Genomic DNA, 26,968 nt, shown 5'->3' on the forward strand with positions numbered 1-26,968 from the left:
GCAGCTCTGAAATTTCTAAGGGTTTTTAAAGGTTCTGTCTCCTTGGTTTCTACAAACAGAGCACAGGCTGGCTGGGTTCCAGTTGATTCTCGAGTCCTTCCTGGGGCCCAGTGCCAGGTTTATCTGGTGACGCATTCCGCCGTCATTGGCAGGGATTCGGGTGCCCACCAGGAGAATAAAAGGAGGAGTCTGGGCCCTCTCCTCCAAAGTGAGTCAGTCTCTGCTTCCCTGCCACATCGGAGTGACCGGCCAACAACAGCTGCTTGAACCATGAAGCTGGTGACAGTCCTCATGCTGGCTGCCCTCCCCCTGTCCTGTTATGCCGGTGAGTGCTGACAGGGCCAGGCCGTGGGTGCAGGCCTTTGTCGGGCCCCCTGTGGAAGATCTCCTGCCCCCAGACCCCAGTGCAGAGCATCTCATTTCTCTGGTGTCTTCCATGTTCGCGGTTACATAGTGTTTGGTTTCTGGGCTGTGGAAGCCAGGCAGCTGGGAGTGGCGGTGGTCGGGGGGAAGGAGGCAGATGTTTTAGGGCTTAAAGAAAATCTCAGATCCTGAGATTACTCTCCTAGAATTGAGGGCGCAGACCATTGCCCATAATCTCTCTGAATATCTGTCTCTACTGGGGTGTAAGAGGAGGACAGGCATCGTCGCTATGTCCAACAAGGATGTGGTACCTCTGTGCTCCAGCCTGCTTTTGTGCACTTCCTCCCCAGGCTCTGGCTGCCCCCCTTTGGAGGATGTGATCGAAAAGGCCATTGATCCTACAGTGGACGCAACACAGTACGTCCAAGATCTTCAAGAGTTCATACCAGATGATGCCACCGCCAATGCCCTAAAGGAACTGAAGCAATGCTTTCTCAGCGAGAGTAACGAAACTCTGGACAACGTCAGAGTGATGATGGTAATCTTGGTTTGTTCCTAACAGCTTTTACAGCACTGCACAGGGACAAGCAGGCTCCCAGGTTGTTGCCTTTTGAAAGCAAGTGTCGATCACACGCCATTATATCAGTGAATTTAGTTGTTGGTGAGTGTGAATACTTTGACATCCAGAAAGCCACCCAAGGGCTGGGGTTGGTTTGCCTGCTCACATTGTGGATTCTGTAGTGAGTGACACATGGAGAGGGGAAAGAGGGCTTGAGCAGAGGCCTACCTACCTCTCAGCCTCTCAGAGACACCTGATTCTCAAGAAGACCCTCACTTGTAAGAGTGATCAGCAAACAAACAAAATACTCTTGTTCATCAAAGCAACTACTGAAACACTTTAAAGAATTTTCAAGAGTGCAGAAAATTCCATTTCAGGAAGATGCCTTCCGTCTTATTACTGCCACCCCCAAAGCACCTTCAAGCAACCACAGTTTGCTAGTGTGAGTGAGTGCATTTCTTGACCATGAATTAAAGCCCCATGAGTGACAAGAGGACACCATGGCTATGCATCCACCATGGGTGATGGAATTGTTGAAAGCAAAAATCAGTAGTTAAACAATGAGATCTTTTCTATTTAGAACAGGTGTTGTTTAGTTTTTTTCTAGTATTCATTCCCTGCCCTAACATACAACTGAAAACATTCCAGGGTAACAAGTTAGAAATATTGCCACAGCACAAAGATAAAAGTCTACATTGCTCAGAATTTTCTGACACAGGGTTTCTGACAACATGGATAAATCTGGAGGAACTTTGATTAAAAAAAAAAAAAAAGCCAGTCACGAAAAGAGAAATATTGCATTTTGTGTAGCAGGTGATCCCTGAGAAACAGAGGTAGAACTGTGGTCTCCAGGGCGGGTGGTGAGGAAACCGGGAGCTGTTCAGGGTCTGGCGCTGCACTGCAGCAAGGTGAGAAGGTCCTGGAGGTTGGTTGCTCTGCAGGGTGAATGTTCTTAACACAACTAAACTGTACCTTTAAAGTGGTGAAAATGGTCATATTTATGTTACATGTATTTACCATAATTACAGTTTGAAAACACTAACAAGCCCTTCAGTGAAAGGTGATGGGATTTTCCTTTGAAAACCCAGGTCAGACAAGTCACTGGAGTGCACGTCTCCCAAGGTCTGTAGCCACAGGGACGTGGGAGGCCTCAGTCTGTCTGCTCTCTTTCTACATGTAGGCCGTGCAGGATCCCAAAATGCACATGTTCTTGGGCTTGGGCTGAGATACTGAAAAGTGATAACACAGCATATTTATTGGATATGTTATTTCAAGGAAGAGGAGACATGCAGATAAGATCATCAAAGGGATCCCTGGTGGGGACCAGATCTGGAAGCAGCAGCACGTCTTTGGCGTCAGGAAATGTCTCCTGAGCAACAGAACAAATGAGATCATTTTGACTTGGCTTTCAGCACCAGCTCTCTGTCGATGGCTGTGGACAAGTCCAGGAAAACAATGAGAGGCCATGTTTGTCTTTCAGGATTTTCCTTTGTAAGGGGAATTGAAATGTGAGTGATGTCTCTGCTTCTGTTTCCCAGGAAACAATATATGACAGTAAATGGTGTGCTAGGTATTAACTTCCCACCAGACCTTTGGCTCAGACTGCAGAGATGTCAGAAACCGGCTGTCAATGGGTGGAAACCACACCAAGCTTTCTTTTTTGTCTTTTGATCTTCAGCCTGCAAGACAGTTGTTGAAACCTCACATACATTTTCATTTCAATAAAGAAGCTGCAAACCTAAAGTTCCTTTTTGGTTATTGATTAGAATGGAGACTCTAGAGAGACTCACATCACACATGCGTTCCTCACACACACCCGCACACACACTAGAACTGAATCATTCATTACAGACCCCATGACTGAAGGCCAGAGAATCTGAAAGGTCCTCTGCTCCTTACCATCCGTAGTCCAGCTTTGATCCTGTCTCAGGAAAAGTATTGTCCTCCCCTCATCACCCCCAACCCCCCGGGCCATCTGGGCAGTGCTCAGGGCCTCAGGTTCCCGGATCCACCCATGTCATGTGCAGGCTATGCCCTGCTCACCAGGGCTAGGCTCCTCCCTGGGTGCTCTCTGTCCCTGACCCGAGGTGCAGGGAGAGCAACAGAGCTAGTGAGAGAAGTGACTCAGGCAAAGCAGGGCTGAATCCTGTCTTGAACTCCCTCCTACTTCCCAAAACACCTCCGGGTTCGTGACACCATTAGGCCCAGGCAAAATGACCCTTTCCCCACACCCACAGCTTATATTTTACCTTTCTCTCTCTCTCACACACACACACACATGCACACGCACACATGCACACTCAGTTATTTAGTAAGAACTCATGGGCCATGCTCGGTCTTGGTGCTTTGACTCATATGCAGAAGTTTGCATTTGCTCAGTGGTTGACCCTGGCCCATTTGAAGAGGGGTCTATATTTTTGCAGGTGGAGTAGACCTTTTGATGAAGCAGTAGAACGCCTTGTGTTGGGGAGTCAGAAGGAGAAATATTACTGTAGTTACTGAGATTCCCATTCTCTAGTCAAAGTGGTCACCAGCTTGGAAGGGAGGAATGGACTGGGGATTCTGAACAATGGTTCCAAGAAAGTACCAGAGCAGGGGTGAAGCGCAGAACCAGAGATAAAGACCTTGCTTGGGCAGCCCTCTCTTGGCTCTCTGAGGGGCTCTGCACCGCTCTTTGGGGCTAGGCAGGCCTCTCCCAGGCTCAGAGACTAGGCCAGTCTCTGTGGCTAGCATCAGTTTTTAATGATGTCACGCTGTACATTGACAAGTCACACTCTTTGGTCTTCTGCTGGCAGTGGGGACTTACAGTGAGTCTAAAGGTCTGAGCACCAGACTGGCCTACAAAGAACAGGCGCTCATTCCAACCCCCGCAATCCTTCTGAGATCCATCATGGGCCTGTACAGAGCACAGTAACTGCCATGGACTGGTTTCATTTGAGTGGACAGGAACTTTACATGGAATTATAAAAACACATTTATACACCTTCCACAATGCTCCTATCATCAGGATCAAAGACCCTTTTTTTCTACCACTTTCTATTTCCCTACTCTTTCTAGGACTCCCAAAATGCAAGCACTGCTTTAATTAATAATATCCCAGTAGAGCTGAGGGCTTTCTTTAAGCATTTTCATCTTTTATCTTTTTTATTCTCTAACTACACAATTTCAAATGAGTTGTCTATGATGTTACATATTCTTTCTTCTGCTTCATTATGTTACTGGTGGTTTTTTGTTTTTGTTTGTTTGTTTGTTTTGTTAACCCTTTCTTGAGGATATTTTTTCCCTTTGTTCCTTAGAGAAAGTGGAAAGGGGTGAGTGCAAGGGAGAGAGAGAAGAGAGTATCCACATGATGTGAAAGAGACACATCTATTAGTTGTCTCCTGCATGTGCCCTACCTAGGCCAGGAATCAAACCTGCAACCAAGGTACATGCCCTTGACCGGGAATCAAACCTGTGACCCTTTGGTACACGGAACAAGGCTCTAACCACTGAGAAAAACTGGCTATGTTACTGTTTTTAATATCCTTTCTACCTAGAGCAAATGGCTGATTTTTGTAGGCAAACACCATATGTCATTTCTATTCCTGTCATCCTCAAAGATCTAGAAAGAAAAGGTTTATTATCATGTCTATTCCAGGCTATTGCCATGCTGTTCACGTATCTTGTGAAAAGTGGGGGAATTCAAGAGTCTACTTCATGAGAGGCAAAGTTTGCTTAAATGCACAAACAGTGGTTGGAAAATACTCAGAATGATGGATTTCTATAATGAATGATTGAGTCCCAGTGTGTGTGCGGGTGTGTGTGAGGAACGCATGTGTGATGTGAGTCTCTCTAGAGTCTCCATTCTAATCAATAACCAAAAAGGAACTTTAGGTTTGCAGCTTCTTTATTGAAATGAAAATGTATGTGAGGTTTCAACAACTGTCTTGCAGGCTGAAGATCAAAAGACAAAAAAGAAAGCTTGGTGTGGTTTCCACCCATTGACAGCCGGTTTCTGACATCTCTGCAGTCTGAGCCAAAGGTCTGGTGGGAAGTTAATACCTAGCACACCATTTACTGTCATATATTGTTTCCTGGGAAACAGAAGCAGAGACATCACTCACATTTCAATTCCCCTTACAAAGGAAAATCCTGAAAGACAAACATGGCCTCTCATTGTTTTCCTGGACTTGTCCACAGCCATCGACAGAGAGCTGGTGCTGAAAGCCAAGTCAAAATGATCTCATTTGTTCTGTTGCTCAGGAGACATTTCCTGACGCCAAAGACGTGCTGCTGCTTCCAGATCTGGTCCCCACCAGGGATCCCTTTGATGATCTTATCTGCATGTCTCCTCTTCCTTGAAATAACATATCCAATAAATATGCTGTGTTATCACTTTTCAGTATCTCAGCCCAAGCCCAAGAACATGTGCATTTTGGGATCCTGCACGGCCTACATGTAGAAAGAGAGCAGACAGACTGAGGCCTCCCACGTCCCTGTGGCTACAGACCTTGGGAGACGTGCACTCCAGTGACTTGTCTGACCTGGGTTTTCAAAGGAAAATCCCATCACCTTTCACTGAAAGGCTTGTTAGTGTTTTCAAATTGTAATTATGGTAAATACATGTAACATAAATATGACCATTTTCACCACTTTAAAGGTACAGTTTAGTTGTGTTAAGAACATTCACTCTGGGAGAGAAACCAGATGGCGGCGTAGGGGGCAGCTGCACCCGCCGCCTCCCGCAGCCACATCAAAAATACAACTAAAATCCAGAACCACCGTCACTCAGGGCCTCCTGAGATCCGGCTGCACAGAAGCCCCACAACCAGGGAGCTGAAGCAGCACCGAGACCGGGAGGAGGGGCGGAGACGCGTAGGGATAGGGGATGAATCGCAGAGACGCTGCAGCAGCCCACACCTGGTGCCTCGGGGTAAACCGGGGAGGGAATCTCAGTGGCGGAGGTTTCCCGGAGGAGGGAGGGGTCCCAGCCCCACAGCAGGCCCCCAGCCCAGGGCTCCAGGCCAGGAAGAGACGTCCCCACAACTCCGGGCTGTGAACCCAGCGGGGACTGTCCCTGAGGGTCTCGGAGGCTGCGGGAGCCCCAGCAGCTCCTCTAAAGGGCCCGGCATGGACTCACTCGGACGCTCCCTCTGAGCCCAGCGCCGGGCAGCGGCCTGAAAGGACGCGGGACCCTTGGGAGGAACTAACCTGCCTGAGATCCGGGCGAGAGGCGGAGGGCGGCTTCCTCCCGGGCAGAGGGGCTGGCGGAGGCCTGGCTCCTTTGGCGAGTCCTCCCCGCACACACCCGGCAGGCAGGCGCCATATTTGAGTCGCCAGCACCTGACTCGCCTTTGGCCCCGCCCCATGACTCCCGGAGGCCCCGCCCCTCCCCACCTGCAGCTCATCCAGGCCATTTCCAGGGGCTTTTCTGTGCAAGTGGCCTCTGGAGCCTCATGCTTAAGACTCTCCTAAAATCTCTCAAACAAGCAGCAGCTGCCCCATACGGCTTGATAAGGGCCCCAGGCCTGGCACTAGCGGCAGCTGCATTGGCTCATAGCTTGGCCTCTCCTGGGCACCTCCAAGTGCAGCACAAGTAGCAGCCAACTACAGTTGCTGTGTAGCTTATGCTGGGTGGCCCTGGGCAAGGCACTGGCACAGGCTGACTTTGTACCTCCCAAGAGGCCCCAGAGACAGTGCACCTGGTGGTCAGACTCAACCATGGTGGATTACAACCCTACCACATCCATAAGTGACACTCAAGGGGCACACTTGGTGAACACCAAAGCTCCACTGAAGCAAGTCCTGCTCCATAGGGGTGTCTCCAGCACAGCAGCTCTCTGGCTGTAGGTGCAGCTGGTCCTCACAGCTGATTGGTCTGGGGGTCAATTCCTCCCAGTGACACCAGCAGCAACTAAGGCTCAACTACAACAGGACCGTGCAGACAGCCCACACAGGGGAGCACTTAGAAGGCCCAACTCAGGTGACTGGGGAGGTTGAGCCACTACAGGACACCTACTACACAAAGCCACTCTACAAATTCCAGGACACATAGCAGCTTTACCTAATACATAGAAACAAATACTTGGAAGCAGCCAAAATGTGGAGGCAAAGACACATGTCTCAAAAGAAAGAACAGAAGAAATCTCTAGAAGAGGAACTAAATGAAATAGGTCCAAGCAAGCTAACAGATACAGAGTTCAGAACTTTGTTTATAAGGATGTTTAAGCAGACTATTAGAGAAATAACTGAGAAAATTGATAACATAATAAAGTAGCAATTTGAAATGAAACCTACAGAACTGAAATGAAGAATAATTTACAGGGAATCAACAGTAGAGTAGAGGACGCTGAGAATCCAATCAGCAATTTAGAACATGAGGAAACAAAAAACACCCAACCAAAAGAGAAAAAAGAAAAAAAAATCCAGAAATATGAAAATAGCATAAGGAGCCTCTGGGACAACTTTAAGAGGCCCAACATTTGTATTATTGGGGTGTCAAGAGGGGAAGAAAGAGAGCAAGAAATTGAAAACCTATTTGAAAAAATAATTACAGAAAACTTCCCCTACCTGGGGAAAGAAATAGACTTACAAGTCCAGGAAGCACAGAGGGTCCCAAACAAGAGGAACCCAAAGAGGCCCACAGCAAGACATATCATAATTAAAATGCCAAAGGTTAAAGACAAAGACAATCATTTAGAATTGAAGGTCAAATAAAGAGCTTCACAGATAAGAAAAAGCTGAAGGAGTTCATCACGACCAGACCAACACTACAGGAAAAGTTGAAAGGTTTTCTTTAAGAAGAAGCTAATGAACAAAAGAATCTGACTAACTAAATAGATCCAGAGACACTGACGCATGCAACAATCATATCTCAGAGGAAAGAGGGAAGGAGGGTGGAGGGTGGGAAGAGATGAACCAAAGAAGTTATATGCATATATGCATAACCCATGGACACAGTCAATGACAGGGTGAAGGCTTGGGGAGAGGGTGGGAGCGAAGAGGGGGGGTCACTTTGGGGGAAAAAATGGGACACCTGTAATACTCTCAACAATAAAGATAAATTAAAAAAAAGAACATTCACTCTGCAGAGCAACCAACCTCCAGGATCTTCTCACCTTGCTGCAGTGCAGCTCCAGACCCTGAACAGCTCCGCGTTTCCTCACCATCCGCCCTGGAGACCACAGTTCTATCTCTGTTTCTCAGGGATCACCTACTACACAAAATGCAATATTTCTCTTTTCGTGACTGGCTTTTTTTTTTTTTTAATCAAAGTTCCTCCAGATTTATCCATGTTGCCAGAAACCCTGTGTCAGAAAATTCTGAGCAATGTAGACTTTTATCTTTGTGCTGTGGCAATATTTCTAACTTGTTACCCTGGAATGTTTTCAGTTGTGTGTTAAGGTAGGGAATGAATACTAGAAAAAAAACTAAACAACACCTGTTCTAAATAGAAAAAAATCTCATTGTTTAACTACTGATTTTTGTTTTCAACAATTCCATCACCCATGGTGGATGCATAGCCATGATATCCTCTTGTCACTCATGGGGCTTTAATTCATGGTCAAGAAACGCAATCACTCACACTAGCAAACTGTGGTTGCTTGAAGGTGCTTTGGGGGTGGCAGTAATAAGACGGAAGGCATCTTCCTGAAATGGAATTTTCTGCACTCTTTTGAAAATTCTTTAAAGTGTTCTACTACTTGTTTTGATGAACAAGAGTATTTTGTTTGTTTGTTTCCTGCTGATCATTCTTACAAGTGAGGGTCTTCTTGAGAATCAGGTGTCTCTGAGAGGCTGAGAGGTAGGTAGGCCTCTGCTCAAGCCCTCTTTCCCCTCTCCATGCGTCACTCACTACAGAGTCCACAACGTGAGCAGGCAAACCAACCCCAGCCCTTGGGTGGCTTTCTGGATGTCAAAGTATTCACACTCACCAACAACTAAATTCACTGAAATAAAATGGCATGTGATCGACACTTGCTTTCAAAAAGTTAGCAAAAACCTGGGAGCCTGCTTGTCCCTGTGCAGTGCTGTAAAAGCTGTTAGGAACAAACCAAGATTACCATCATCACTCTGACGTTGTCCAGAGTTTCGTTACTCTCGCTGAGAAAGCATTGCTTCAGTTCCTTTAGGGCATTGGCGGTGGCATCATCTGGTATGAACTCTTGAAGATCTTGGACGTACTGTGTTGCGTCCACTGTAGGATCAATGGCCTTTTCGATCACATCCTCCAAAGTGGGGCAGCCAGAGCCTGGGGTGGAAGTGCACAAAAGCAGGCTGGATCACAGAGGTACCACATCCTTGTTGGACATAGCGACGATGCCTGTCCTCCTCTTACACCCCAGTAGAGACAGATATTCAGAGAGATTATGGGCAATGGTCTGAGCCCTCAATTCTAGGAGAGTAATCTCAGGATCTGAGATTTTCTTTGAGCCCTAAAACATCTGCTTCCTTCCCCCCGACCACCGCCACTCCCAGCTGCCTGGCTTCCACAACCCAGAAACCAAACACTATGTAACCACGAACAAGGAAGACACCAAAGAAATGAGATGCTCTGCACTGGGGTCTGGGGGCAGGAGATCTTCCACAAGGGTCCTGACAACAGCCTTCACCCACAGCCTGGCCCTGTCAGTACTCACCGGCATAACAGGACAGGGGGAGGGCAGCCAGCATGAGGACTGTCACCAGCTTCATGGTTCAAGCAGCTGTTGTTGGCCGGTCACTCCGATGTGGCAGGGAAGAAGAGACTGACTCACTTTGGAGGAGAGGGCCCAGACTCCTCCTTTTATTCTCCTGGTGGGCACCCGAATCCCTGCCAATGACGGCGGAATGAGTCACCAGATAAACCTGGCACTGGGCCCCAGGAAGGACTCAAGAATCAACTGGAACCCAGCCAGCCTGTGCTCTGTTTGTAGAAACCAAAGAGACAGAACTTTTAAAACCCTCAGAAATTTCAGATCTACAATAGCGGAAATGACATTAGATGAAATTAATGCTGAAGGCCTTGCTAAATAAAAGCAAATTATGCCCTGAGCCTGTGCTGTCATTTTTGTTTTATTGTTATTGGGGTCCTCACTACCTCTCTCTTCTCCTGCAGGTCTCCCTCCCCTTGCCACTCCTGCTCTCCCCTTGACCTCGTCCTCTCCCCACACCCCCGAGACTCCTCTTTTTGGTCTATTTCTTCAAGGTGCAAAACTCTTCCTACCCTCTTTCTGCTCCTCCTGAGTCATGAGAAACCTAGGCTGGGTGTGATACCACATAGTGCCTGTGGAGGGCAGACGTTCCACACCCATAGACTTGATCCGTCAGGTACCTTGTCGGAAAAGAGTAATAATTCCTCACCTTCTTTGAAGGCTATTTTTACAAAGGCTATCTCATTTAGTTATGTGAATTTCATAAATTTAGTTATAAATGTAGAGTTAATTTTTGTTTAGTTTTGTTAGCGTTCTGGGTTTTTTGTTCGTCCGATTCAGTAGCTGACGTGAGAAGTAGAATTACAGGTGCTTAAGGGAGGCGGCGCTGAATGGTGGGTCTGGGCTCCTGCAGATGTGGAATGAATCTTGGATGCAGCTGCTCATCATGAAGTGTCTTTGGGGAAGTTGGTACTAGTTGTCCCGAGCTTCCCTTTGCTCTTTTCTAAAGGGGGCATAACGATGCCAAGCCTGGTTTTGTAAGAATGGCAGAAAGTCAGTGCACAAGCCCAGCACAGGGCATAGAAAGGGTGATCGTGACTAAATCAGAGGTTTTCATCTGCTCACCTATCATCCACCCATCCATCCATCCATCCATCCATCCATCCATCCATCCATCCATCCATTAATCTAGCCATTCATCTATCATACATCCTTCCATCCATTCATTTATCCATCCATGTTCATAACAACCATGATTACCCTATGACTAAGCCCTGTGCTACGTGTCACAGATTCAGTTGTAGGAACAAGTTAGACCAGAACCTTGCACTTCTGCAGCTTACCTCTAACAGGAAGTCAACACACAAGCCTGCAATAGAATATGACATAAAGGGAAAGTGATTGTGTCATGAACAACAGAAAAACCACTAGGGCAGCATCCTGCAAGGAGGTCCAGGCAGGCTATCAGGCCAGGACTTTTTAGCTTGCATGAGTGAAGAGTGAAATCTGGGGGATCATCTGGGGAAGAATGTTCTGGGCAAGTACAGAGGCCCTGAGCGCAGATGGCACTTGGCAAGGTAAAGGAAGCATGGAAAGCGTGCCTCTTGGTGTCAGAGAGGGACAGGACAGCCTCATAAGATACAAAAACCACATCAGTTTACCAGGGATGGTATGAAGGACAAAGAGAGACGACATTGGCTTAGAGTAAAGAAAAAAGAAACTAGTGTGAAACACTGAGAGATGATCCAATAAGTAGTTGCCTGTGAATGCATTATTCTCTGTCTGGATTATTTCAGACTCATTTCTTTCCATCATTCAGCTGGATTCTAAGTTGTCAAGAACAATATTGATTTAGGAAAAAGCTAGGCATAAACAAGGATGTGTTCTTATGTGTGTACTTTCTGCCAGGTGACAGTGGTTGGCGATCTTCATTCCAAAAGCAAGTGAAAGATGTTCGTAAAGAAATGGAAGACTGTCTCCTTGAACAGGACTCAGTGAGGACTTTGTCTGGTGCCCCCATGGTTATGGACCTGCCCTGTTGTCTGCTGCGACGTTGGACCCTTCACAGGTTTCTGCGACAGCAACCAAAAACAGGATTCTCCTGAGTGAGCAAACTGAGATGTGTGGTCTCCCCACCATGAGTTAGGTATACCATTTCTCACGAGCTGCACACAATGGGACAAGAGAAGTCAAGTAACCTGACCAAGGGCACACAGCTAATGGGTGGCAGAGCCAGGTAAGGAACCAGGTGTTCTGGCACCAGAGACAGTTTTCAACACTATTGACCTCCTTAGTTTCACCCTGATGGACCTTCACTTTCTGATTCAGATGGATTCTCATGACCTTGACTTGCCCAACTGCCCTATGTGGACTCTAGGTAGATTTCTGTGCAGGCCCCACAGTTTTCTGTTCGGGTCTTGGCTCCATGTGAAGTCTACTTCTCCACTGTCCTTGCCTGAGTCCCTTTAGCTTGAAACTCAGTATTTATTCCTGATGCCACATCACAGACAGCCAACTTCTTTTGTTCTATTGTGGCTGTGAATCTCTAGGGATCACCTTCTCCAGACCCATGGCTCTTTTTGAGTACCTTCCTCCTGGCAACCAGCACCTGACCCTATGACTCTTTCCTCCCTGTTCAGGTCCTACAGGGCATGACCTGAACCCCTGGGTTTTGAGTGAGTGACATTAGTGATAAAGTAGGTGTTTAATTAGTTGTTGTATAACTGTTTTTTGGGACAGATTTTGAGATTCTACAAAGAAGTCTCTGATTATATAACATGTTTTATTACTGGGTCTATTTAGAAAGAGAAGCTCATTTCAAATACAAACTCTAATAAAGGCAAGTCTCGTTCACAGCACTAAACCCAGGCATCAGCCTGACATCCTGGTGCTAACACCACATACTTTATGTTTCTGGAGAGAACTGTGGGATCAGCATAGGGCCAGGTTAGGAGAGCAAGAAGTTGGAGCTCTGACATCCAGGGCCTGGGCCACCTCAGTTCTTCTGTTCCCTGGAAGTAAACATTAGCTTGATCCAATCTAACCCGGATCCATCTAATGACTATGGACAAGGAGCCAGATTTGGAAGCTGAGTCAGGATCAGTTGTCACCTCCAGCTAATTCTCCTTGGCTCATTCACTAAAACCCTGAACTTTACACAACTTGACATTTATACAAAATGTGTGGTTATATATTTAATTCCCCACACATTTGACAGTTGATATGGTTCATTTGATTTCTACACCATGAGCTTCTTTCTTCTGTTACTAATTTTTCCTCCAGCTCATGTCCACTTTTTCTCGATATTTGTAGGCTTCAATAGTGGGAACTTCTGGCCCTTTGGGGCATCAAAAGAGGAATATGGGAGATCTAATAATGTGTATTTCTAATTTCCAGAACTGTAATTCTCTACTGGAGCTGATTTTCTCTCTTTTTGCATGCACTCTGTTGACATTTGTTCATGTCCGGAGATACTGTGCTGTCCCCACAGGGTAGGGATGTGCCCCTGGTAGCAAATGGGTGAGACCAGGTTTGGTGCTAAACAGCCTGCGATGCCCAGGACATCCACTCGGAAAACAACCCTCCTACGTCCCATGGTACTAGAGCTGTGGTTGAGTCACCCAGTGACAGAGAAATCTCTGAAAGCATGTGTCCTCATGAAGTGCTGGGCGTTTTCATACTTGGTGGACAATGAGTGGAGCCTTGATGCAGAACAATGCCGACAGGAGTGTGGGCACTTGTGTTCTCTTATGCTTGCAGCTCAGCTTCATGGTTGAGACTTTGCCAGGCTTGTCCTCACTCCTGGAGGGCCTCACTCTCTCCTTTCTTTCTTCCTCCTTCACTTTGTCCTTCAACATCCAACTCAGTTCTCACCACCTCTCAGAGTTTTTCTTCCTGGACAATGTAAGCTCATAAGGACTTTGTTTTCCTTGATTGTCTATAGGCCTCTAATTGCTATGAAAGAAACTCCTTCTAGTGACATACTTCATATATCTATTCACTTCTCTGTCTTATGTCTTGTCATTTCACATGATAATCAATTGCTTGAGGGAATCAATTAATCCTTCACCAAAGTACATCCATAGTCTCCTAAGTTGGTTGCGTGTAGGTTCCAAGTTGACCTGACATGATTTGCAGCAATTCACCTATTTTTTGCCAAATTTTGACCCCAACATTTTTTGTCTTTTTCTTCAATCCTGTCTTTTCTTTTCACTTCTGTCTTAAAAATTCCTATAATTTCATAAATTTTTATTTTGAAATAATGGTGTAGGAGCATTGTTCCAAAGAGTAAATACTGAGAGACAACATCCATGAGACGCTTCTTCACTGTGTCTTCTTGTGTGGAAATGTCTCTGAGGAGTACAGATTCATCTGTAAGCACATAGCTTATGTCCTGTGCTTACTGGATTCCATGTCGTGGTTTTTTTCATCTATGTCTCTTTGTAGAGCCTATGCTCTCCACCCTTTGAGAGCAAGCTCACTGGAGATAAAACTCTTCAAGATTTGCACTTCTGAAATATCTTTGTGTATCTTCAAGCTTAAATGCTAGCTGACCGCATATAGAATTCTATTCATATTCAATTATAGGTTAGAGCCTTGGAATTTTCAGGATTACTTTGTGTCTCCCAATCTTGTGTTGATTCAGTTTTAAACCCATCCTTGCATGTGACTCAGTGTTTCATTCTGAATGAATCTCATGTCTTCAGGACACTGTTTCCAAGTCACACAAATGTGTTATGATGCGGGGAATGGGTGAGCTAGTCCATTTCATTTTTTTCATGTGGGGAAATTTTCTTGATGTGTTTCTTTGGTGACTTTCCTCCCACCCTGATCTTTCTCATTTTGGAAACCTGTTAGTTGGGCCTCCTGAATGGATGACCTATCATGCTTTTCTTTTTCTTCATATTTCTGTTCTTTATCCTAATGTACCTATAGTTTTGTTACACTATTTGGTTTTTCTTCCAAATACTTTAAATTTTCCCAGATGTCATTTATTGTATTTCTCCAAAGCACCTTGTTTTACTTTGAATGTTTATTAACAATGAAGACAACAGCAGATCATAGTAATCTGAGCTTTCTGAAGACCTCCAAAGGTGTCCCCTGAGAGAAAGTTCTTTCTGGCACAGAGAACTTAGTCCAGTCTCAAAAGAATATGAGTGCATTAAGAACTTGCTTAATGTTTTATGTCCTCAATCTGTCAGAAATGATGGTGAGCGTCTGGGAGAGGAAAAGTAGAATGAAAGGGGGCAGAGGAAGGAGAGTGTTCATTTGGACACAAGGTGAAGTTCTGATTACTTTATACACCTGAATATACTGATTTCTAAATGGAGACAATGAGTTTCACATTATAGGAATGGAGAGTGACTGAAAGTTTGTTTGAAGTAAGCTTAAGCCAAAACCAGAGCTTTGGGCTGGGAATATTCAGCCTGTCACTGAGTGTACATGGGATGGGGAGGAAAGATGTGTGAGGAGCAGAATGAGCCTGAGAGTGACAGCACTTGCCAGGAAAGGAGCAGAGGCTCACAGGTAAAATGAAGACTCTGCAGAAGCCAGTCTTTAACCTGGTTAAACTCGATTTGTGAGTTTGAGCAAGAGTCTCTAAAATTTGATCGTATCATCAACAAGGAAAACCCAGGAGACAAATCAAGCAGAGAGTTGACAGCTGACATGATTTGAAGTGAGATGGGGACAGTGCTGAAGGAAAGTGTCCAGGGGGTTGAGATGCAGGCCCTGTTCCCACTTGCAGGTATCTTTCTGCTGCCTCTCAGAACTCTATGGTCTGTGCAGACTTTGTGTGTTTGGTAAAATGCATACAGCATAAAATTTACCATTTTCACCTAATTTATGTGTGGAATTCTCTGCCATTGGGTACACTCATGATCTTTTATTTTACCACTTTCCATTTCCAGATTCACTCCAAACAGGGTCTCTACCCATTGGATCATCACTCTTCAGCCTCTCCTCCAGCCCCACCTTTGGAGCCCTGCATGATCTCACCCCCCACACTGTCAGCAGCTCACAAAAGAAAATGTCCCTGCACAAGACCCAAAGCCTATTATCATTTTAACAGTGAAACTAAGGAATGACCTGCAGCTGCCAGGCTTGCAGAACTAGAGGAGTGTCCAAGGAAAGGTCTCCAGGTGACTCCCTGGTGTGCAGGGAGTCTCTGACTGTTGTACACGGTCTTGGTGTTACCCCCAGTTCAATGAGGCAGCAGCCTCCACAGTCACTGGTGCTGCATGTGCAAGAGGTGGAGGTGATGAATGGGGACCATGCAGGCTCTACCTGCGGAGACACCCACACGTTAGTCCTGGAGTGGAGCTGGGGTATCACTTGCTTTTGAAATCTTCCCAGTTAGCTGTGAGAAGACACAGAGCCAGGCTTGAGGGGCAGTGGGTAGGACATTCTTTGTTCCCATGTCCAATGATGGTCACAGTCTTTCCCTTCCTGGAGTGTAGTCAGGACTCAGTGAGATAGAACCTGTAAGCCTCCCTGGACAAGGTCCACCCCATAGGCTGCCCGATGCACGTAAACTCTGAAGTAGTTTAGAAATAATGATAATGGTTGATAACATTTGTTTTTATATTATTAATTTATTCAATATGTTCTCAAAACAACTCTGTGATATGAATACTACAACACAGAAAGATACAGTGATAACACAAGGGTGACTATGCCTTTCATGTGCATGTCTGTATGAAGGTCTGTCTGTGTCTGTGTGGGTGTCTCATTGTGCGTGTGTCTGGGCTTAGTGTGTATGTGTGTGTGTGTGTGTGTGTGTGTGTGTGTGTGTGTGTAAATGTGTATCTATCTGTGTGTCATTGAATATAAACTTGCTTCTGTGTATAAAAGTTTATTTTAAGGGGTGAGAGTCAGAGAGGGCTCCTTCAAGAAGGAGATATTTAATGGACCTTACAGATAGGGTGGTCAGCTGTCCTCTACAGAGAACAATGTGGAGGCAGAGGGTCCACGACATGTCCATGGGCAGTAGTGTGACCCAAGGTAAAGCATGAGTGACTGGCATAAAGACAACCATGGCTGGGCACAGATTTTGTTTGAGCAGGGAGATGAGGTGGGAGTGGTGCCAGGGACAAGTTGTGGAAAGCCTTGTGTGCAACGCCAAAGGGGGCCCTCTTCCTGCCAGAGCCAGTCCACTCCCTGTTTCTCAGGCTCTTGCCAGAGCCCCAAGAATCCTGTGTCCACCCAGCATAGGAAGTAGACTGAATACATAATGTATTTCAGAAAATAGAGACTAATTAGAGTACATATGCTTCCCGACGTGATAAAAATACACACTTATTGTAAAAGCATTGGACAGAACTGATAATCGTAGGTAGTCCTCTCTGCTATTGTCTCCATCAGCGTTTGTACAAATATACCCTTTATAATGGGAGAATAAGTAGAGAACTAATACTAAGTCCTCTTACTTGAAACATTGAGTATTTCAGGGTGACAGAAGTAAGGTAGGATTCCCACTTTGTTGTCAGAGGTTACTGTGGTGCCAATGAGAAATCCTACTGCAGGAAGGGTATCTCTGACCCCAGGAGACCGTTTAGGGGACTTTGACACAAGCCAGAAGGGACTAGGCCTGGACTATGATGAAAGTTGTGCAGTTGGAAAGGACAGAATGTTCCAAGGATGCTGGGGCCATGGAGGAGACACAACTTAGTGGACTCTTAGGTATCATAAAGCAGGAGAGCTGCAGTTGGAACTCTGACATCCAGGGCCTGGGCCACTTCAGTCCTTCAATTTCCTAGAAGTAAACATTAGCTTGATCCAATCTAACCCGGATCCGTCTAATGATTTGGGTCATGGAACCGGATTTGGAAGCTGAGTCAGGATCAGTTGTTACCTCCAGCCTATTCTTTTTGGCTCATTCACTAAAACCCTGAACTTTACACAGCTTGATGTTTATACAAAATGTGTGGTTATATATTTAATCCCCATACACATGTGACAGTTCATATGGTTCATTCAATTTCTACACCATTATCTTCTCTAATCTGTCACTAATTTCTCTACAGCTAATGCCCACATTGTCTCACTGACTGTGGCCTCCAGAATGGGAACCTCTGGCCTTTATGTGTGTCACAGTGAAAATGTTGGCAATCTAGTAATACTTATTTATTTATTTATTTATTCATTTATTTATTTATCTTTATTTTTGAAAGTATTACAAATGTCCCATTTTCTTCCTCCATTGACCCCCTCCACCCTCCTCCAAACCGCTCCCCTGGATAATAATGCATATTTCCAATGCTAGAACTGAGATTCTCTAGTGGGCCTGATTTTCTCCCTCCTTGCACTCAACCCTGTGTACATTTGTCCATGTCCAGAGATATTTTGATGTCCCCACAGGGTGGGTGATGTGCTATTTGCATCAAATTGCTAAGACCAGATTTGACACCCAGTGATAGAGAATTCGCTGAAAGCATTTGTCCTTTGGCAGAGAGAGGTTATCTCCCACTCAGCAGACACTGAGTGGAGCCTCGATGCAGAACAATGCCGACAGGAGTGTGGGCACTTGTGTCCTCTAGTGCTTTCAGCTCAGCTTCACGGTCAAGACTTTGCCAGGCTTGTCCTCGCTCCTGGAGGGCCTCGCTTTCTCCTTTCTGTCTTCCTCCTTGACTTTGCGTTTTAACATCCAACTCACTCCTCACATCCTCACAGAGTTTTTCTTCCTGGACAATGCTTTGTCTTCCGAAGATCTGACAGTTTTCCCAGAACTACTTGTTTTGCTGTGAGTATTTATGAATCATGAAGTCAACAGCAGATCATAGTGATCTTAGCTTTCTGAAGACCCCTGAATGTATCCCCTGAGAGAAAGTTCTTTCTGGCCCAGAGAACTTAGACCAGTCTCCAAAGAATATGTGTCAATTAAGAAGTTGCTTGTCTTCTTTTTCTCTCTATTTTTATACCCTCAAAGTGTCAGAAACAAGGTTGGCATGTGGGAGAGAAAAAGTAGAATTAAAAGGGAGAGAGGAAGGGGAGGTGTTCACTTTAACACAAGGTGAAGTTTTGATGGTCATTCAGGCCTGCACATAGTAATTTTGAATGGAGACAATGAGTTTCATATTCTAAGAATGGAGAGCCATTGAAAGTTTGCTTGAATTAAGCTTATGACAAAACCAGTGCTTTGGGTGGGGAATATAGAGCTTGTCCAAGAGCTTAAGTGGGATGGGGAGGGAAGATGTGTGAGGAGCAGAGTGAGACTGACAGTGACAGCACTTGCCAGGGAAGGAGTAGAGGCTCACAGGTAAAGCAAAGAGTCCTCAGAAGACAGTTCTGTAACCTGGTTAAACTCCATTTGTGAGTTTCAAGCAGAGTTTCTAAAAGTTGTCACATTGTCAATAAGGAAAACCCGGGAGGCACATCAAACAGAGAGTTGTTCTTCAAACAACTCTGTTATATGAACACCACATCACAGAAAGATACAGTGATAGCAGAGGGATGACTATACCTATCTGTATATATGTCTCTGTGTGTACATGTCTGTGTGAATGCATGTGTCTGTCTGTGTGAATGTCTGTCTGTGTGAATGTCTGTATGTGTCTTATTGTGTACATCTCAGGGGTGTGTGTGTGTGTGTGTGTATAAAATGTGTATCTGTGTGCGTTGTTGAGTGTAAATTATGTCTGTGTATAAAGGTTTTTTTAGGGGGCAAGAGTCAGATAGGGCACCATCAAGAAGGAGACGTGAAGTGGACATTATAGGTAGGGTGGTCGGCTGTCCTCTACAGGGAACAGTGTGGAGGCAGAGGGACCAGGACATGCCCACGGGCAGTGGTGTGACCGAAGGTAAAGCATGGCTGAATGGCATATAGACAACCATGGTTGGGCACATATACTGGGTGAGCATGGAGCTAAGGTGAGAGGGTGCCAGGAATGGGCCTTGCAAGGCCTTGTGTACAAAGCCAGACGGGGCCCTGGTCCTCCCCGCGCAATTCCACTCCCTGTTTCTCAGGCTGTTGCAAGAGCCCCAAGAGTCCTGTGTCCACCCAGCATAGGAGGTAGGCTGAATACATCATGTGTTTCAGAAAATAGAGACTAATTAGAGTATATATGCTTCCGGACGTGATCAAAGTACACACTTACTGTAAAAGCCTTGGCCAGAGCCGATAACCGCAGGTAGTCCTCTCTGCTACGGTCTGCATCAGAACCTGTAGAAACGCACCCTGTACAACTGGAGAATGCTCAGGGGACTAAAGCTAAGTGCTCTTCCTGGAGCAGTAGGAGCACATGAGCCCTAGGGTTTCAGGGCGACAGGAGCAGGTGGGATTCCATTTTGTTGTCGGAGGTCACTGTGGTGTCAAAACGAAAGCCGATTGAAAGAAGGGCATCTTCCACCCCAGGGGACAGTTTATGACACTCTGACACAAGCCCGGAGGGTCTGGGCCTGGCCTATGATGATGGCTGTGGGGATGGAAAGGACAGGATGTCCAAGGGATGCTGGGGCCAGGGAGGGGGCAGAACGTAGTGGACACATAGGTGTCGGGGGTGAGATAAGCTGCAGTGGGCTCATGATGCCCCCAGCAAGTTCCACACCCTAAACCCACAACATGTCATTTCTCTCCCAGGGCAAAGGGGGCTTTGCAGACGTGATAAAGTTACAGATGTTGAGGTGAGGAGATAATCTTGGATTTCCTGGGGTCCTCTCACTGCCACCCATTATTTTGTATACGGAGGAGACACAGAGAGATTTTCAGCACCAGAAAGGACGCAGCATTGTCACCTCATGGGGAGAGACGGGGCGATGTGGTACCAGACAAGGATGGGAGCAGCCCTCACAGGGGCAGCGACCAGGGAGAGCTGTTCACCTCTACCGTCCACAGCCAGCATTTCCTCCTGACACTGAAATTTCCCCAAATGATACAGATCTTTGACTTTGGACCTCCACAACAGGGTCAATCACTTAATTGAGGCCACAGTGTGTGGCGGGTGTTGCAGCAGCCCCTGGACACTCATCCTGGAACTCTGAGGGGTGTGTCGGGGGTTCTGGGGCTGCTGGCCCCTGAGCCTGTGCCCCCCGGGACAGGAGGGCTGCGCATTCCCTGTGCTCCTCTGCCCGGCTCCCTGGGGTCGGGGTGCACTGTTGGAGTGGAGTTTCCCCCTGGCAGCTGCCTGCTTGCTTCAGGGCTTTAGGGAGAATTTGGGGGAGGAGGCAGTAGCCAGGGGTGGTGAGCGACACGAGTGTGTGCAGGGCAAAGAGTGAAGCCTGGACGGTCCCTGCAGATGGAGAAGTGGAGGGAAAACACGCTCCCCGGGCCCCTCCCAGCCTGCAAGCCCAGGGAAGGGCTGAGGCCAGCGGGCTGCTTGAGCTCATGGGAGGGGGGAGCAGGGCGGCTGCTGCTGCTGGGAACCAGGTGACTGGCCTCAGGCTGCGGTTCCTTGGGGACCAAGCCGAGGGACCACCCTTTCTGTGGAGTGTTTTTACCCATCACCCTCCTTTTCTGTCAGGGTCATGGCACTGGGAGACCTGTGAGTGACACAGGGGTTCCTGAGCAATGTTCCCTCTGTGATCCCTGCCCTCCAATGCCGCGGCCATAGCTTGTCGAGTCTGTAAAATGCCACATTGACACCATCGAAAGCCAAGTTAAGATGAAATCACCCCAAAGCAAGGGGAAGAAGTCTAGGATAAAACAGGACACGTGGAGACATGCAGGTCAAGTGATTTATTGAAGCAAGATGTTGACACCTCTACATTTTCCAAGGAAGATCAGGTCATCATTGAGCAACAGAGACAGTGGTAGGGGGGCTGGTGGGAAACCCACTGTTACATGTATTCTGTATTTTGACCTGAAAGAGAAAAAGAAAGAGAGGTGCCTCGGTCATGCTGCCCTGGAGGTGACGGGTTCACACAGAGGGCTGTTCACAACCAAGACCTGAAAGAAACTGCAACCAGCAAACGCCCAGCGGGCACCAGGCAGGATGGCCGTGCGTGTGGGGACTCAATAGTCCTGATGCAGGCACAATGCACCCAGTAGGTCAGGAAAGAGCATGACCACAGCCTGACACATAGACCCCAGAGACCCCAGAGAGGGGCTCAGGTGTCTGCTGGAGCCAGTAGGAGGGTCAAGGGTGGGGGAGCAGCCTGGGATTTCCTTGCTCTGAGTCCTGGGTCCGAAGACCGGGTGTTTCCTCCAGAGTAGACCCGGGGCTGAGGGACCTGGATGGGGTTTGGGGGGAGAAGTGGGAAAATCTTCCTGCAGGAGATTCCAGCCTCCTGGTGGGAAGTGCAGTCTGGCCGCCCAAGGACTTCTCCCCCCGAGAGTCCGGCTGGTGTGGACATTGGCATGAAACCCGACTTCATTCAGGGCAGAGGAGCTGAGAGACACCTTCCCGTATCTGACTCCCTCACAGACACCTGAGGAAGGGGTCAGCTCCACAAGGGCCGCAGAGGACATAGCAGGCACGGTCTGTGCCCACTGGCCCTGATTGGGGAGGACAGGAAAGTGTGGCACAGGGACAGGGAGCGGGCCTTGGCTCTGCAAATGTGCCAGAGCCAGGCGGCCAGTGCTCCATCCTGACAGGGACGGGGGCCAGCGCTCTCCCTCCACTGTCTCCCCTTCACCACTCCCAGCACTCCCAGGAGGTCCCCAGGGGACAGTGCCACTGGGTGAGGGGCACTCGCCCTCCCTCGGGAAGCTCGCAGGCAGGGAGGCAGCAGTCTCTAGTCCTTCAACATCACCACTGGTTGTCCCTGGTTGTCCTCACTCTGGACACTGTGGGGAACCTGGTGCCCAGGGGGGATCATACACAAGATGCTCTGTGCAGGCTTAGTCCTGCTCAGCAGGTGTCCTGTTATAATCCACCCTTGGCCCCGGGCACTCTATAAGAGGCGAGCAGAGGGGCAGGGACCCCAACCCTGTGCCCCCCACAGAGCAGCACCCTCCCCTCCCTCCGGGCATGCAGCTGAGCAGTTGCCTCTGTGAAGAAAGGAGATATTACCACTACTCCTGCAACTCTTAATTTGTCAACGAAGGACATCTTATCTACGCATTTCTGCACTTCAAGTTTGGCCTCGACAGCCTCTGGAGGTGCATGAAACTTCTGAACTTTCCAATTGAAGATGGAAGCAGGATCCAACAGGAAACTTGCCAGTTCAGAAATAAGTGCTGGACAAGTGTTTGCATTTGCTGGAGTAGAAGAAAAAGAAACACAATTGATGTAATGAAGGTCAGCCTCCCCCATGGCTCCCAGATCTCAGATACAAGGAACCCCAGGGGACTGTGGTCTTCCCCAAATTGTGCCAATGTCAGTGCAAAGTCCTGCAGTGCTGACCTGCCCGTGATCACAGAGCCAGCAGCAGAGCCAGGATGGAAGCAGGCTGACCGGCCCCTACTTCACTTCTCACCCTTTGTCAAGTATACCCAGGCCTTCTCGAGACGCCTGCTTTGGTGAAATTCGCTTTCCCTAGATCTCAGGCATGAAGGTTTGCCTCTAGGAGGGCAATGCCTTCTTTTGTCTTGGGCACTGGGGGAGAGGAGATGTTAGGAATCAGTCTTTCCCATGAAGGGCGAGGTCAGATCTTACCAGAGATCAGAGGGGGGTCCAATTGGGGAGGAGTGAAGGAAACTTGAAACAAGGGGAGACGCTCTTTTCTGACTAAGTTTTACACTGGGGTTTGGTCGGTGGGTGAAGACTGCTACAAAGCTTATAAAGGGAAGTCTGGAAGCTTCATGCATCTGAAGCTGAAACACAGATCATGTCTGGCTCTTGGATTCTGCATTGACGGACAGAGTTCCTGGGGCGGGGAGGCAGGAACTGGGGCCTACTTTCCTCCCACTGGGATTGTACCGAGACCTGAAGTGACCCCTTTTCCTGCTCTGCATTCTCCACCCCACCCAGGGCTTTGTAACCACCTGCAGCTCCAAAGGCGCCCCTGCAGGGCCCAATCCCACCTGATCAGACAGCGGCTGTGCAGGGCTGAGGGGTGGGGAGAGGGGCCGCTCGGGGAAGGGGAGGAGGTGCGGAAAGTCAGGTGCAGGAGACAGGCTCAGAGGGCCTCTGTTCCGTCCCGAGGGCACGAGCACACGGCCCTTCTGTTGGCGGAAAGTGTGCAGTTTGCCTAGAAACACTGCAGTTGCAGCCTGGCGACTGCGCTGCTTCTGCACATCCTGGCTGGGCTCCTGCAGGAGCAGGACGTGTGGCCTCAGTGAGTGCTGCTGACCCTCAGGCCACGGGAACACTGGTGACTCGAGACTCAGACAACAGCGGCTCTTCCTGAGCTGAGCCCCCGCCTGGGGGAACCTTCCATGGGTCTGACTTGGACTCGCTGGCACCTAAAAGACTCTGGACAGAGACCATCTGGGGAGACCATAGCTGGCCTCTGACTATTCATGTCACTCATGGTCACAGCTTCTCCCGCGATAGCTGGAAAGCCAAGGATTTGGGGAGGCTTGGAGAGATGGAGCCTTTGTTCGAGGTCCCAGCACTGCCAAGCGGCAGAACCAGGATTCGCAGACCAGTTTTATGAGGCCCTGCTTCTTCCCGGACGCAGACCATGGGGGGGAGGGGGCTTCCATGGCAAAACTCTTCAAATTTTCTGCAGCGATTTTCTGTAAGGTTTGGATTCTGATGTGTTCCCCACTCTCCCCAAGCAGCCCCCTAGGTCAGAGGGTTACTTACTTGGCTCCTGTGTCCGATCGGAAATACTACTCACCCTCCTGGCAGCCAAGGGCCAGAGTGACCAGCAGGACAGGCAGGAACAGTCTCATGGCTGATTTTGCTTTGAGATCCGCTTTAGGCCACAATGAGCAGTTGGGAGCTGGACTCAGCATCCTGGGGAGCCCGGGGCTATTTGTACCTAGTGAGCCTCACTGGTCCTGCCCACAAAGGACGTTACAGATCACAAGGCCTGGCTTCCAGCCCTCCCTTCACATTGAGCACAGATGCCATCCACAGGGTGCCTTCACAGTGGCTGTGTCAGAGGGAGGCACTGCTGGCACCGTGCACGTCTGCCTTGCAGCACAGGCCGAGGCTGGACTTTGACAAATGTGTAATCACTTGATGGAAGGGAGCCCTTGGGATTCAGCGCCTTAGCCGCCGACAGTGTCTGGTGTTGCTCCCTGGTCTCAGCCTGGAATAAATGAATGACTGTGACTGGAGAAACCACTCCACCTGGTTCGGGGGCATCTTTCGTGTAAAATGATGCCCAGTGTGCCAGGGTTCCTTTGGGCGGTTGAGGGGAAAGGTCAGTGTGTGGTGACAATTGTGAAAAAGTCCGCGGTGCCTGGTTCCCAAGACAAAACAGTGTCAAGAGGAAGACAACCCCTCCACCTCCTAACTTCCTAGACTAATCTAACCCATTAACACTACCAAGCAAACGTGCCCATCAAATCAAAGCCTGAACTGTCCTGGGACAGTCTCACCTCTCAGTCTGAGCACAGGGCCCTCTGAGTGATCGGGTCCCAGCAGTACAAGTGCCCCCAGGGCTGGTCCTCTGCCTGCCCCCACCCTGAGCACCTGCTCTGTGGAAACTCAGGGGGGCAGGGACCACTCTGAGAAAGGCTCAGGGAAGCCGTCTGGTGACAGGGGAGCATACTTGAGAGCCACTCTGGACAGAAATCATTCCGACATGAAGCAATGTTCGGAGGAGCCACCCGAGGCAGGAGCCTGAGGGAAGACCAGACGCCACAGACGGGGAGGCTTGTGGAGCAGGGGAGCGGTGTCCCCCAGCCCACAGCAGAGCAGAGAGGGGGGCCGCCGAGCGACTGCAGAGACAGGATGGGCCACGCCAAGGAGAGTGTCCCTTCCCCCGGGAGCCCGGGTGGCAGAACGGGTGGGTGAGGTGACACAAGTGGATGTTGTGCCCTGGAGCTTTCTTGCTCTGTCTCCAATCTCAAGTCAGTATCACATGGGTTTTTCTCACCCACTCTCATGGCTACTTGCCAAATAATAACAATAATAATAATAATAATATAATAAGAATAATAACAATCATAATAATAATAATAAAGAAGGAACAGAGAGGCCAAATCGAAGTGCTGGCCAGCGTGTGGGCAACAGAAACACTGGTGTGTGTTGGGAGCAGATGTGAATTAGTGCAGCCACTGAAGAAAGGGTCTGGAGGTCCCTGAAATATTAAGCAAAGAATGACAATGTCTTCGATCCAGCTGTCCTCTGAGTGTATAAGCGGGGTCTTAAGCACGTACCTGCCTCCCCACTTTAGAGCAGCAAGAGGTGGAAGCGGCCCAGGGTCCGAGGCAGAGGAGAGGATCCGCGCACCTGGCCCATAATCATCCCCCACAGCAGGAGCTGTGTCCCGGCTGCAGTGGGGACGCTGAGGACAGCACACGCTGTGAAGTAAGCCAGTGAGAGGAGGGCCATAATGCACGATCCCCATACAAGAGGTTTCTAGAGCCATCGAGTTCACAGAAGCAGAGACTACAATGGTGCTTTCCAGGGGCTGGGGGAGGGGATGTAGTTTTCAGTAAAATAAAGTCATTAAGCCCTGGCCTGTGTGGCCCACAGGTCAGAGCATCGGCCGGCCCACTGGGGGTCATGGTTCGATTCCCGGTCAAGGCTCGTACCTGGGTGGAAGGTTCCATCCTGGGCCCCCATCGGGTCGAGTGTGCGAGGCAACCAGCTGATGTGTCCCCCTCACAGGGCAGTTTCTCTCTCCTTGCACCTCCCTCACTCCTTTCCACTCTCTCTAAAAAAAATCACGGGGACAAATATCCTCGGGGGAGGGTTAACACAAATGAAATAAATAAATACAGCCATCAAAGTAACTGTGAACTGATAGGTTCTGTAGACACACCCTCGTGATCTTGCACACAGGTCCTTTGGGTGACAAACACTCTCTTCCTAATAGTAAGAGTGGTAACTAAAGGAGTCGTGACAAAAGGCAGCAGCCCCTGGACAATCATCCCGGGCCTCTGAGGGCTGTATCGGGGGCTCTGGGGCTGCTGCCTCCCTGGGTGGCGCCCCCTGAGCCTGTGCGCCCGGGGACAGGAGGGCTGCGCATTCCCTGTGCTCCTCTGCCCGGCTCCCTGGGGTCGGGGTGCACTGTTGGAGTGGAGTTTCCCCCTGGCAGCTGCCTGCTTGCTTCAGGGCTTTAGGGAGAATTTGGGGGAGGTGGTAGTAGCTGGGGGTGGAGGGGTGAGCGCACGAGTGTGTGCAGGGCAAAGAGTGAAGCCTGGACGGTCCCTGCAGGTGGAGAAGTGGAGGGAAAACACGCTCCCCGGGCCCCTCCCAGCCTGCAAGCCCAGGGAAGGGCTGAGGCCAGCGGGCTGCTTGAGCTCATGGGAGGGGGGAGCAGGGCGGCTGCTGCTGCTGGGAACCAGGTGACTGGCCTCAGGCTGCGGTTCCCTGGGGACCAAGCCCAGGAGCAGGACCCTGTGGAGTGTTTTTACCCATCACCCTCCTTTTCTGTCAGGGCCACGGGCCTGGGAGACCTGTGAGTGACACAGGGGTTCCTGAGCAGCATTCCC

The 26,968-nt window shown here is 48.7% G+C and overlaps 3 protein-coding genes across 3 annotated transcripts; 1 reads left to right on the forward strand and 2 right to left on the reverse strand.

Moving 5' to 3' along the window:
* Positions 1-270: 270 nt before the first annotated feature.
* Positions 271-2,622, forward strand: LOC107527567 (mammaglobin-A-like). The gene is made up of 3 exons (XM_087822396.1): positions 271-325; positions 714-901; positions 2,461-2,622. The coding sequence occupies exons 1-3, from the start codon at positions 271-273 to the stop codon at positions 2,497-2,499; spliced, it is 282 nt and encodes a 93-aa protein (XP_087678522.1). The 3' UTR covers positions 2,500-2,622.
* A 2,211-nt stretch (positions 2,623-4,833) lies between these two features.
* On the reverse strand, positions 4,834-9,595 carry LOC107527639 (mammaglobin-A-like). The gene is made up of 3 exons (XM_016200418.2): positions 9,541-9,595; positions 8,965-9,152; positions 4,834-4,995 (listed from the first exon to the last, which is right to left on the reverse strand). The coding sequence occupies exons 1-3, from the start codon at positions 9,593-9,595 to the stop codon at positions 4,957-4,959; spliced, it is 282 nt and encodes a 93-aa protein (XP_016055904.2). The 3' UTR covers positions 4,834-4,956.
* Positions 9,596-22,203: 12,608 nt separating this feature from the next.
* LOC107527640 (secretoglobin family 1D member 2) lies at positions 22,204-24,250 on the reverse strand. The gene is made up of 3 exons (XM_087822298.1): positions 24,196-24,250; positions 22,482-22,669; positions 22,204-22,362 (listed from the first exon to the last, which is right to left on the reverse strand). Exons 1-3 carry the CDS (start codon positions 24,248-24,250, stop codon positions 22,204-22,206), a joined length of 402 nt encoding a protein of 133 aa, XP_087678424.1.
* Positions 24,251-26,968: the final 2,718 nt, after the last annotated feature.

This window comes from Miniopterus natalensis, chromosome 11 (assembly GCF_054644295.1).
Source record: "Miniopterus natalensis isolate mMinNat1 chromosome 11, mMinNat1.hap1, whole genome shotgun sequence".
Taxonomy (NCBI): Eukaryota; Metazoa; Chordata; class Mammalia; order Chiroptera; family Miniopteridae; genus Miniopterus; species Miniopterus natalensis.